The sequence below is a fragment of the Cajanus cajan genome, chromosome 1 (assembly GCF_000230855.2).
Source record: "Cajanus cajan strain Asha chromosome 1, NIPB_CcT2T_4, whole genome shotgun sequence".
Lineage (NCBI taxonomy): Eukaryota > Viridiplantae > Streptophyta > Magnoliopsida > Fabales > Fabaceae > Cajanus > Cajanus cajan.
Window position 1 is genome coordinate 2,227,445 of NC_138517.1, and position 13,200 is coordinate 2,240,644.

The 13,200-nt window shown below is 28.7% G+C and overlaps 1 protein-coding gene across 1 annotated transcript; it reads left to right on the forward strand.

Annotated features, from left to right (window-relative positions):
* Window positions 1-4,055: 4,055 nt before the first annotated feature.
* Window positions 4,056-8,028, forward strand: LOC109799784 (thermosome subunit gamma). Its single transcript, XM_020360406.3, has 5 exons — window positions 4,056-4,538; window positions 4,637-4,674; window positions 5,937-6,207; window positions 6,473-6,759; window positions 7,376-8,028. Exons 1-5 carry the CDS (start codon window positions 4,206-4,208, stop codon window positions 7,815-7,817), a joined length of 1,371 nt encoding a protein of 456 aa, XP_020215995.1. The 5' UTR covers window positions 4,056-4,205; the 3' UTR covers window positions 7,818-8,028.
* Window positions 8,029-13,200: the final 5,172 nt, after the last annotated feature.

The following is a 13,200-nucleotide window of genomic DNA, read 5'->3' on the forward strand; positions in this document are numbered from 1 at the left end:
TCATTTAAATAAAAATTTATTAATAAATATCATTAAACTGTAAAAGTAAAATAAACTTTAATAATATTATTAAAATTGACAATGTTAAAAGAGAACGAAATAAAGAGGGGGGGAGAGGGGGAAGAGTGAGAGTGAGAGAGATAGAGATAGAAACAAAGTGGGAGAAAGAAAAATAAGAGAGAGTTGGAGAGAGAGAAAGAGGGAGAAAGAGTGAGATATTTTTTTATTTTAAAAAGAAATATTGTAATATTTTTATATATATAATTTTTTTCCCCTAATTTCAAAAAGCTGGATTCTTTTTTTTCTTGAGAATTTTTTTTCAGAAAGTGAGATAAAAATAATCTCTAAAAGTTATATTTTAAGAAATTTCTTTTTTTTAAAAATATCTATCAAACATGGAAATTCAAGATTTTCAATTAAAAATTTCTAAAAAATTTTTTTTTTACCACATCCTAATGACACACATACACATGTTCTTCACATGATAAAATGACATTAGATAAACACATTTTTCAATGTCTTTATTCGTTGGCTTTTTGACCAAAGTGGGGTTGTTTTAAAAGTTTATTACGCAAATGGGGTTGTTTTGAAACTATTTACGCCTTTGAGGCTGTTTATAACGGTGTCGCTATGGGCCATAGCGACACCGGTGACACGTGGCATTTTTGTTTGTTTGTCTTGGTTGGCTGGAATGAGCCACATGAGTGTCGCTATAGGCTGGACCACCACAGTTGATGAACTAAGAAAAATAACGTAGCCCATAGCGACACTCTATAAAGAAAAAAATAAAAAAAATGAAAATAATAGAAATGTAAAATAAAAATAATAAACTGAAGTATTTATTATATATTTATAAAAAAAATTAAGTTTTATAAAAATGTAATTTTAAATTAAATTATATGTATTTTTTAAGAGAGGCGCTATGGGCCATAGCGACATGGTGTCGCTATGGGCCATAGCGCCACACATTTTGTATTTTTTTTTTTGCAATAATGACATTTTATTTTTAATTTTGCATTTTTATATTTATAATTAAAAGTACAGAAACTAAATAATTAAAATAAAAGTATATTATAATACGTTAAATTTTAAAAAAATTGTGGAAAAAATAAGTAAAAAAATAAAAACGAAAATTATTTTATAAATATGTTAATTTTTAAAAAACTGGGGAAAATTATTTAGTTTTTAAATATTAACATTTCATTTTAAAAATTTAATTTTTATATTTTTAATTAAATAAGTACAGAAATAAACAAATTTAATTAAATTTATATTTTAAATATTTTGTTTAATATAATTAAAAATATATTTTCAGTAATTTGTTAATAAATTTAATTAAAAATAATTAATTGTGTAGTTTAAAGAAAATTTATTATTTAAGTGTATTAATAATTTTTTTATATGTAAATTTAAAAAAAACTGGACAAAAAATAAGTGAAGGGAAAAAATGTAGAAAAACACAAAAAAAATGAATTACAAAATAAATTTAAAAAAATACTGGTAGAATAAATCTAGAGAAAAAAATGACCCAATAACCAAAAAAAATAAAAATTTAAAAAAAAACTGAGGTAAAAAAAATGAAAAACTAAAAAAAAAAAAGGCTGGTCGCTATGGGCCATAGCGACTTTTTGTCGCTATAGCCCATAACAACTTTAAGTAACAAAAAAAACGAATTTTTTTAAATAAAAAAAAAAGGTTAGTGTCGCTGTGGGCCATAGCGACATTGTGTCGCTATAGCCCATAGCAACACTAGCCTTTTTTTTTTTTTTTAATTTTCATTTTTTTGGGTTATTGGGTTTTTTTTTTCTCCAGATTTATTGTACTAGTTTTTTTTCTAAAAATTATTTTGTAATTCATTTTTTTTGTATTTTTTATTATTTCCATTTATATAAATACTGTCCCTAGAAAAAATTTATTTTTTTTCATTTTTTATTATACACTATACACAATTTTTAAATAAAATATATCTGTTAAAAATTATTATATACTCAACATTCTAGTAAATTATTTTACAAAAATTTATTTAATTCCAGTAAATTATTAACTTAATTTCTTTTTTTCAAATTTTAATTTATATTATCAATTTCATATAAATATATATTTATAAAATTTATTATTTCTATAATTTCTTTATTTTATACATATTTTTTTTCTTTTTTATCTATTTAAATATTTATAAAAGTGGCGTTATGGCCTATAGCGACACTGTGTCGCTATAGGCCATAGCGCCACTAATTTTTTTTAATTTAAATTATTAACTTAATTTGTTTTTTATATTTGAATTTATTTTTTTTAAGTCGTTTGGTGGCGCTATGGGCTATAGCGACTTTATTTAAGCCGTTTAGTGGTGCTATGAGCTGTAGCGACTTTATCTATATGGCTTTCATGGCTTCCCTGAAGTGAAAAAATGCCACGTGTCACCGGTATCGCTATGGGCTATAACGACACTGTTATAAACAATCCCAAAGACGTAAATACTTCAAAAACAGCCCCATTTACGTAATAAAGTTTTAAAAGAACCCCACTTTAGTCAAAAAGTATGCAAATCACACCATCTAAACAAGGAAAATAAACTTGTCCCCGTTAACAATTAAAGGAAAAATTGTAAATCTAGGACATTACGTACAAGCCAGTAATAACAAACACGTGGAAAAATTTGCTTAAAATAGAAAGAGTTTCTTTCCCGGAAGAAAAACCATCAAATGAAAACAATAAAACAAACAAAAATAGGAAGACAAAGGTTAAGGAAAACAAAAACAGCAATTTCAAGAAATAACAAATAAAAATTAGCAAATATATATCAAGAAAAACACATACATTATTTAGCAAAATCTTTCACCAACAGGAGCAAATTATGTAAGAGAAGTTCAACACCCTACATTTCCAAGTGAGAAAAACAAACATTCCAATAATGGTATTTTTTTTTTTACACTCAAATAAATACAACACCCCACCAACACCTTTAATTTGTATCTATTACTCTTTTATTGTCACATAAATCATTAATTATATCAATCACTTATCTTTCATTTTTCATAGACTCTCTTATGCTTTGTTTGGATAAAGAGAGAAGTATGAAAGAAAAATGTAGGATAGCAAGAAATAAAATTAAATAAAAGATGGACAAAAAAATAAGTATATTTTTAAGATATTTGGATTGAAAGAAATAAGAGGGAAGTAAATAATAATAAAAATATTTTTAGTGGGTCTCACAATTTTTCTAAACTTTTTTTACGAAATCTCTCGATCTTTAAAGTTTTTTTTTTAATTTATTTTTACTATACCCTTCTATCATTTTCTCTCTTCTCCCACTACTCATCTTTCAAATATTGGTGTGTAAATAATTCAAAACGATCTAATCTAGATTAAGAAATCCGATTAAATCAATTTATTTTATAAAAGTAGGTTGATTAATCAAACTTATTTTGAAAAGTGGATTTTTTTTAAAACAAACAATGGATTTTGGTATAGACACCTTTTTGGTATTATATATGGTATTAAAAAGAAAATGTTAACATTTCTTTGTTAAAATTATCAAATTTATCACACTTACTCATTTTTTAAATACTTTTTTCTTCTTATGAGAAATATTATTTTAAAAAATAAATATCAAAATAAATGTTATTTTAATTTGCAAATATAATATTAATTACTTATTTTTTTTATGTATATCTAATAATAGTATTACCTTGAAAGTTGTTGGATTATATCTTTATTAATAAAGAAGAATATAATTAATTTTATAAAAATTACTATTTATTTATTAAACTTGTGTAAAAAAATTTAAAATGAACACTTATTATTATATTATAAGACAAATGAAATACTCAATATATTCCTCTTGTATATCATTTTAATCGACACAAATCTTGAAATAAAAATTTAATAAAATTGACATATATATATATATATATATTAATTTATATTATTGATTATTGATAAAAAAATAAAAAGAGTAATATTGGCCGAAAGACATTGATTTTTAAGATGGTGTATTCCATAGTGAAGTGAAGGTAAAGTAAGATGGAATTAACAAAATTTAATGAAAGCAGAGTAGAAGTAAGTGGTAACTGCAATAACCGAACATAGCAGGGTCGGAATTCGGTGATTCGAAAACAAAATCCTATTTTTTCTGGTTATCCAAACACTCTCTCTCTCTCTATATGTGTGTTAGCGCTTGCAGAGAGCATTGAAGAAGAACAAAGATGGTGTTAACTTCAATTTCAATAGTCTCTTCCTCATCTTCATTCCTCTCCGATTCTCCTTCCTCTTCAACCAGACCCTTCTTCCCTTCCTCAAACCGAAACCTTCTTTTCACAAGAAAACCACCACTTCCCAATGCTACCCTCAGAGCCTCTTCTTCTTCTTCCGCGTCGCAGGAAAATGGGTCGCCGGAGCAGTTCCTCAACAGCAATTCCATCGCCGATTTCATGCGTTTCAAGCGCCGCGTCGACGGTGGTGGCAGTGCCGAGTTGCAGACGGCGGTTGTCGGCTACAAGAAGAGGTTCCCTTGGTCCCTTTTGCGCCCTTTCCTTCAGGTCGCCCTAAAGTTTCTTCCTTTGTTCTTTTTTCTCAATTGGGTCTCTTTGGTTTTGATATTTTGATGTTGTGCTGTTTGTTTCTGATGGTGTTGTAGGTTGACTTGGTTTCGACAATTCACATCGCTGATGAAGAGTATGTGTCTTTCCTTCTTAACTTCTTGCTATATTTGTGTTTTGGATTTGGTAGTTGTTAGAAGTGACTTAATTAGTGGGGGTGAAAAATTGGAAGTAAGAAAGGAAGTGGGGAAATTCATTAGGTTCTGTTGGTGATGAGGAGTTTGGGTGGAGACTGAAGTTATAAGATGAACAAGTGTAATATTTTGTCACTGGTTTATGAGGTTTTTTATTTATTTATATTTTTTTTTTATCTTGGTATTGACAGGAGAATCCTCTGACTTTGCCGTCTCATGGTCTTGACTGTGTTAAGGTGTTTATGAGGATGGTTTTGAGGAGTGCCTACACACACTTTAACTCACTCCCACACACTCTCTATTGTTAGTTAAAATTTAGGTTCAATTATTCTTTTAATCCCTATTTTTATATAATTTGATCCCTTAATTTTTAAAATTTTTAAAATCGATGCAATATTGTTTTCCATCTAATTTAGATATTATAATCAGTTTAAAAAGTAATTTCCTAGATTGATTAAAATACAATCGATATATAAAGTCTTATTAAACCTCTTCATATACTCTTCTAGGATTCTTTCACTTTCAAGAATATAATCAATTTAGAAATTAACTTCCTAGGTTGTTTGCAGTATATGTTGGCAGTAACCATCTATTTTTGAGTCGAACTGTTAGACTACCTGCAAGAAAGGTAGATGTGATAAGCAGTTGATGAAAATGATTCTTAATCATGGTAGTGGTGATTACATATTCCTTAATGATTTCATTCAATCTAGCCAACCACAGGGGCTAAACCATAACCCACAAATTTTGGTAATTTCTTATAAATTTCAACTAATGATAAAGAATATGCTGGAAAGAGTGTGTCGCAGAGTATGCATGTAGGTCTAAGTCTAACAAATCACTTGTTTACAACACTCGTGGTCAATGACATTACTTAATGATTAAATTCAAAATTCTGGTTCGGTATTGCGACTGTGAACTTCTATCGGTAACATTGGTGAACATGCGAGTTCATAATGAACAAGATGTCATTAGTGTAAGATGTTTGCGCCTTTGGTGGATTTTGCTAAATTGCATCCCAAATTACAGCACACTAGCTTTTGTGAAGTCATTAATGTAATCACTTTTCTAGTTTTAAACACTTGAATTTTCTTTTGATAGAGTGTTATTTTGCTGCACTGACTTAATTTATTTTATTGGTTTTACGTTTTATTTCCAACCAATATTAACTATTGATTTGGATGATCCTAATTTATATAAGCAGGTATTTTCTGGCCCTCCAGAAGGAACTTGAAAGCTATGATTGTGTCCTTTATGAGATGGTGGCTAGCAGGGAAAGTTTAGAGAATAGAAGAAACGGTACAGCTACAAAAAGGTTAAAAGGTTCACGCACCAAGGGTTTTAACCTTTTGGGATGCATCCAAAGACAGATGGCTCGAATTCTTATGCTTGATTTCCAGTTAGATTGTCTCGATTACCAGTCTTCGAATTGGTACCATGCAGATCTCGATTATGAGACCTTCAAATTACTTCAGGTCTTAATCTGCTAATTTTATTGCTTAATCCAATATGGTGCTCAGATTATGAAGGCTGTTCTAAATAAAATAATTGTGGTGTTGTTGTTCTTTCAAGCCAATATATGATTCCATATATTGCATTTAGTGTTATTTGAATTCTCATATATAGCTGATAACCGTCATCTGAAACCATCAAATAATTTGAATGACTTCCATTGAAATTTGAGCACTTGAACTTTATATATTTTCCTTGTTCAGGTCTAATTTCTTCCTTTAATTTCAGCTTGAAAAAGGTGAAAGTTTCTTTTCTTTTGCAAAAGATATGACTCTTAGGTCTACAAAGGCAGTATTGCAGCCAGCTACAATTCCGGAAGATCTTGATCCATGGCGATCCAAGCTTTTATGGGCTTCACGTGTTCTTCCTATGCCACTTGTTGGCCTTCTTATCATTGGAGGTGTTTGTACAGATGTGGGAAGTCAAGCATCAGAATATCCAGAAATAGAGGCATTGTCAAGGCTTGATTTTGGTGCTGCCATGAAGGTCTTCCTTGCAAAGAGACTAACATCTGAGTAAGTTTCTGATATTTATTTCTTTTTATCCACCTCTCTCTCTTTTCATTTTGGACCTCTATACATTTATTCAGACTCTTGTTTCTTTAGATTGAGTCATGAGAACATACTCTACATTTTCATTTGAAAATTGAAAGTATATTCCAAGGCATGAAGCTTTGTTGATTATTTTCCCTTATTCTGCACTTGTAGAAACTATATAAACATATTTAAATAAACTTTTTCAAAAATACTTATAGGAGAAGAAATAAGAAGGAAAAATGAAATTAGCTTTTCCACAAGATAAAATTAGCTTATACATAAGCTAGTTTGTAGAAGCTCTCCCATATTAATTTTTTCAAAAACTTATTTTTAACTTGTGCATAAATTAATTTTAGCTTATTAATTTTTTCAAAAACTTATTTTTAACTTGTGCATAAATTAATTTTAGCTTATGAAGAGATTTATTTTATTTTCTCTTCTTAATTTCTTTTCTTATAAGTATTTTTAGAAAAAATTATCCTCTTATAAGTACTTTTAAAAAAATTTATCCAAACATACTCATGATAATATTACTTTTCTTTTGTTGGGTCACTATTAAAAACTTTGGTACTGATGATGACATTTTCTTGTTTAGGTTCACTCTGGTTACAGCAGATGTAGAGGAGAAATCAGTTATAATTGGTGAGAGAAATAGAGTAGCAATAGAGGCCTTGAGAGCAGCAATGGACAAGGGACACAATAGAATTGCAATACTTTATGGGGGTGGCCACATGCCAGATCTTGGGAGGAGATTGAGAGAGGAGTTTGATTTAGTGCCATCCAATGTACAGTGGATAACAGCTTGGTCCATAAGGAAAAGGGACCTAAATACTAATTCATTTCCATTTCTTAAGACAATTGCTAAGGCTTCTGGCTGGCCATTGAACCGCTATCAGACATTGGCATTGCTCATCTTTTCATCAGTCTTAGCCTTGGATCTTTGGTTTTGGGAGCTTTTCTTTGGCACTGCAGTGAATTGGATCTCTGAACTTGGCTCAGAACTTATCCGATATGTTGGTAATTCACCGATGATATGATTATGATCATTGGAATCAGAAAATTAGTACTAATTGTTAAATAGGATGAAGAAATCTTGTATGTGCCGGTGTAAATATGAAAAGCTTTATTTTTGTTAAACAAATATAAAAAAAGAATCAGCTGTTCCCATTTCTTAATGTATTCAAATGATATGATTGTTTTCATTCAATGAACATTAGCCATTAAAGATATGTTTTATTGGCTTAAAAATATCTTCCCAGTAGTGACTTACCTAATTGCACTTTTACTATCCTCACAAAGAATTCTGCAAACTGCAATATCAAGTTCATATACTCATTTTGGGTACACCACCATAAAACAAGATTTGGACATAATATTTGCAATTTTACATACGTCATACGAGAAATCTTTTGCTTAGGCACAAATATTAATGATATAATACTTAGTTATTCATATCACAATTCCCAAAACATGTGCAGTTTATAACGGTACAACCTCAGTTCACAAAAACACTGCGATTACATTGCTACAAATACAAGAGTCATTGTTTTAAAAATGAATTTGACAAAATTGCTAATTTCTGGCACACCAAACTGTAGAATAGCGTTTTCTTATTGTAATTTTGTACTTGTATCTCAAATAAGACATAGTATCTGCAACTATATTTTCTCCATTTAAGCGCAAAACACTACTGATGAAGACAAAAGGTAGAGGAAATATCTACTTCTAAGATGAGTACTTATTCTAGTTTTGAATATCTCCACAAGTTTCTCAATTACAAATTCTAAAAATTGAATTATATTACTCTGGTCTAGGTCGGGAATGTGATAAGAGAGATCAAAATTAGCACTTCCAACTTGACAAACCAAGTTACCCTGAACAGTCAGCTTCCAACAATGCAGTTTATGACTACCAAGCACCCCAAGATCTTGGTTATTCAGGTGCTGCAGCACCAATATAAAAGTCAATTTCAAAAATTAGAATTACAAATTAAAAAAAAGTAATTCTAATGCCATTACAATCTAATGCTTCACTCAAAATTAAAATTTACCTTCAATTTGACATCAAGACATAAAAGTCAAGATGTGATTCTCCTCCTCATTCAATAGAAGAGCTTTCAGAATTATAAACTTGTTGGAATTTTCTATCAACTACTCAATTTCTTTTAGTCGAAGTATGCTATCAAGACATAGGATATTCTTCAATTCATTCAACACTTCAATTACCACTTTTTAACTCTTTTTTTTTTTTTAATCTCCATCTTCTCTTTAATTACTTGCACAAAATCTTTTAGTGACTCAGTCATTTCTTTCATTGAGAAAATCATTTCTTTAAAACCTGAAATTACTGTTTTTATTATTTATTGAATTTTAGTTTTGGTTCTTGTAAATTTTTTTTTTTGAACTTCATCCCTCCAAAACCTAAAATAACTTATTTGGGTCATTAATGTTTATTTTAAAATAAATAAATAAAATTTATTTTAAGTTTTTTAGAAAACCCAGTGGTAACACGTGGTGACATATAAAAATAATGAATATCACTTGAGGAATAAAAATAACTTTTTTTCTTACAAGGATACTAAAATTAAAACTTACTTATTTCAATTTTTTTTTTGGCAATGACTTATTTTATATTGATTAAAAACATATTTAAGTGTATTTGAAATCATTTTATAATAAACTTTAACTAGATTCTCTGGATACACACAACTAAATTAACGTGGATTTTAAAATTAAATTGATTCCTATATATTTTTATAAATTTGGTGTGATTCGAATCAGTCATGTAAACTGTTATGACTTATGTGGCAAAGAACCAAATCCAAAGCCAACATCATACGTGATATTCTAACATTCGATTTCATGCGAGTTTGAAGAAAAACGTTTCAGAAACAAAGATCCGGCTCTGATAACAAATAATGAACGTGTAGAATCATTCTACAGATGTTAGGATGTAAACAAAGTCTCATATTATTTAAAGAAGAGGATAGATACGAGCCATTGGTAGAATTTTTTTTTAAATAATGTTTAAAAATATAATCGTGAAGACTGAATCTAAAACGGACAATATCTTAACAATGTGAAGACACGTTGATGCCACATATAATTAGTTTAGTTGGCACTTAGCCGTTGGTTTTTTTTTCTTCTATTTTTTACCTTTTCATACTTTTTTTCTCATGTGACAAAAAAAAAATATCAATCCAGGAAAAAAGTTTTTTCTTTTCGCTAATCCGGGAAAAAGTCTCAACATATAAAAACTTTGTTGGATGGGTTGAATCCGCAGCTACTTTTTCCTAAGTAATATATCCATACAAAGCCAATGAAGGAAGGTTTTTCCTAAGTGATATTTATAATAAAGAGAGAAGAAAAAATATATTAAACTTTTTCATTAATGAAAATTAATTTATCCTCTTAACTTTTATAAAAGAAAAATACTCTTTTATTTGACTTCTTTAAAAACTAAGATGTATAATTTGGCTTTTACTTGTGAAAAAATTCATGTTGATAAATTTTTATTCTATGAACATTTATAGAGGCATTTTCTCAAACAAAAATATTATATTCAATAGTGAGATTCAAAACATAATACAAAAATTATTTTTGACATCCAAAAGCTTACTACACATAGAGAGAGACAGAAAAGAAAGAGAAAAAAAAAACATGACAGATGATGTGATATATATAATAGAAAAAAGAGAGATAATTTTTTTTTAAAAGATCTTAATTTAATATTTAGAAAGTTATTATTTTTTCTATCTTGACTATACATTTATTTTTTCCATATAAACCACGTGTTTAATCCACTAGAAACATTCCTATTTAAATTGGATAGGATCACTTTTAAATGATTTTTTTTTTTCTTTCGAGTATCTAACATACTTAGACTCAATTCAAGATCAAAGTTAGAACAATCTTTTACAAGTTGATAAATATACTTGGTGGTATCTTTGTATTATTACACGTGATTAAATTTGCTCTTATGCTCCATTTACTTGGGTCAACACAACAGCTTGGTCACGTTACGATACATATGTAAATATTGTTGGAAATAAAATTTAATAGAACAGATAAAAAATAAATACTTACATTTATCAATAAGATCAATATCAACAACATAATAAATACTTTAAAATTAAAAACAAAACAATCAATAACTACTAATTGAACATAAAAAGTAATTAAAATATTAGATAATAAGATTAAAGTAGTCTGGGTTGAAGCATGTAAAACGCTATTCTTAGAGAGAAAATACCTCTACTACATTGATAATTTTGAGTCTTATAGTGCCCTTCTCTCCTAAGATACGTCAACCTGTTAGATTGATCGAATACAGTGAAAGATCCACAAACCAAAGAATACTGCTCCAAAAAATATATTTTAGTAGTAAAAATAAATTTGAGGGAGCGATAAGTGAACTTGTTGTGTATCTGTCTATATTTTTTTTCATGTACCAATGTCTATATATATTGGCACAATATTAGAGAATTTTTATGCAAGATAAAGGATGTGCACCACTCTTTTGCATGCTTTCTGGTAACAACAAAAAAGTGTACGTTGTGCACTTAGATATTGCTAACCAATTAGAAAATTGGAGATTTGGTTACAGTAAAAGAAAGTCCATAAGACTTGGTCACAAGTAAAGAAATCCATAATGGTTTTGGTTCTTGAAACTTTAAAATATTAAATAAAAACAAAGATTAATTAAAATAAATATTTAATTTAAATTTTAAATTATAAGATAATTTCTCAACAATGCCCCACTAATTTAAAATTTAAATATGGAAAAAAGATGATATATATATATATATATATATATATATATATATAAACTTAAACATTTTAATGGAGCATTATATATTATATTTTTAATACAAGGAACCTTCCAGGTTTGAGTCTTATACTTAGTGTATATGAACTTCCATCTGAGCGAGTATGGAGACAGGATTGTCTTGAGCCATATCCCTTTGACCAAATTTTAGAACATAACACGTATAATAAAGGTGTTCATTTGAGTTCTAATCAGTGGAATGCATTACGTCCTTGCACATATATCTTATTTCGTGAGTGTCACTTAGAGATTGCCCGTATCTCATAGTGGCGGCCCCACTACCACACTCACTAGGTGAACCCTTCCAATGGTGGTCTATGATACCCACCCTTACAACAATTACCATTAGGTCCATTAAGAGCTATTTTTAATTTTAACACAATAAATATAAATATTTGAATACCTCAACCTTATTATTGTCACAATTTACTTTAGAGTATACCTCGCCATAGGAATGAAACATGCAATAATTTTGTAGTTTACAATGGTGTACTTAGTTAACAAACAATTTCGTTATTACTCATTAAACCATTTATGGGATCACCATTTATGTGGAGATGGGTGTCCATTGTTGCAACTAATTGATGGACTTTAGTCCCATTCCCCTTGACGATTCAAGTACTTGTTGATGCGTCAACCCTTTTGTGAGTAGATCCGCAAGATTATTTTCAGACCTAATAAAATCAATAGAAATAATACCATAAGTTATCAAATTTCTGATAGATTTGTGTCTTGTTCTCAAGTGCCTTCTTTTTTCAGTAAAGTTTTTGCTAGTAACTTTAGCAATAGCAACTTGACTATCACAATGCATTGAGATTGGAAGTATAGGTTTATTTAACAATGGCAAGTCATAATAAATTTTTAAGAAATTCAGCCTCACTACTAGCAGTATTAGGCAATTATTTCAGCTTCCATAGTAGAATAATAAATAATAGTTTGTTTTGCAAATTTCCAAGCTATTGTACCTCCAGCTAAAGTAAAGACATAGCCACTAGTAGATTTAGTTTCGTCAGATTCAGAAATCCAATTTGCATCACTAAAACCTTCAATTACAGCAGGATAACATGCATAATGAATGCCATAATTAATAGTTCCTTTAAGATATCTAAATAACCTTTATAGAGCAAGCCAATGTAAATGATTAGGATTATGAGTATATCTTCCTAACCTACCAACAACATATGCAATGTCCGGTCTTGAGAAATTAGACAAATGCAACAAGGAACTAATAATTTGAGAGTATTTAAGAGGAGAGACACTTTCACCAATATTTTTCTTCAATTTAATACTATAATTAATCAAATGGGATAGAAACTGGTTTCACATCAAAATAATTAAGCTTTTTAAACAATTTTTCAATATAATGTGATTATGTTAAAACAATACCATCATGATTCTTAATTAACTTAATACCTAAAATAACATCAACAAGGCCAAGATTCTTCATTTCAAATTTACTAGACAAGAAAGACTTCACATCATTTATAACATGTAGATTACTACCAAAGATTAAAATATCATCCACATAGAGACATAAAATAACACATGAATTATCATCAAATTGTTTCACATAAACACATTTATCACTATTAT

What these genes read in the sequence shown, in the direction of transcription:
- LOC109799784 (XM_020360406.3), top strand. Translation starts at nt 4,206, where the DNA reads ATGGTGTTAACTTCAATTTCAATAGTCTCTTCCTCATCTTCATTCCTC. An exon ending in ATTCACATCGCTGATGAAGA is followed by an intron (nt 4,675 to 5,936) that starts GTATGTGTCTTT and finishes TTATATAAGCAG; the next exon opens with GTATTTTCTGGCCCTCCAGA. An exon ending in AGACCTTCAAATTACTTCAG is followed by an intron (nt 6,208 to 6,472) that starts GTCTTAATCTGC and finishes CTTTAATTTCAG; the next exon opens with CTTGAAAAAGGTGAAAGTTT.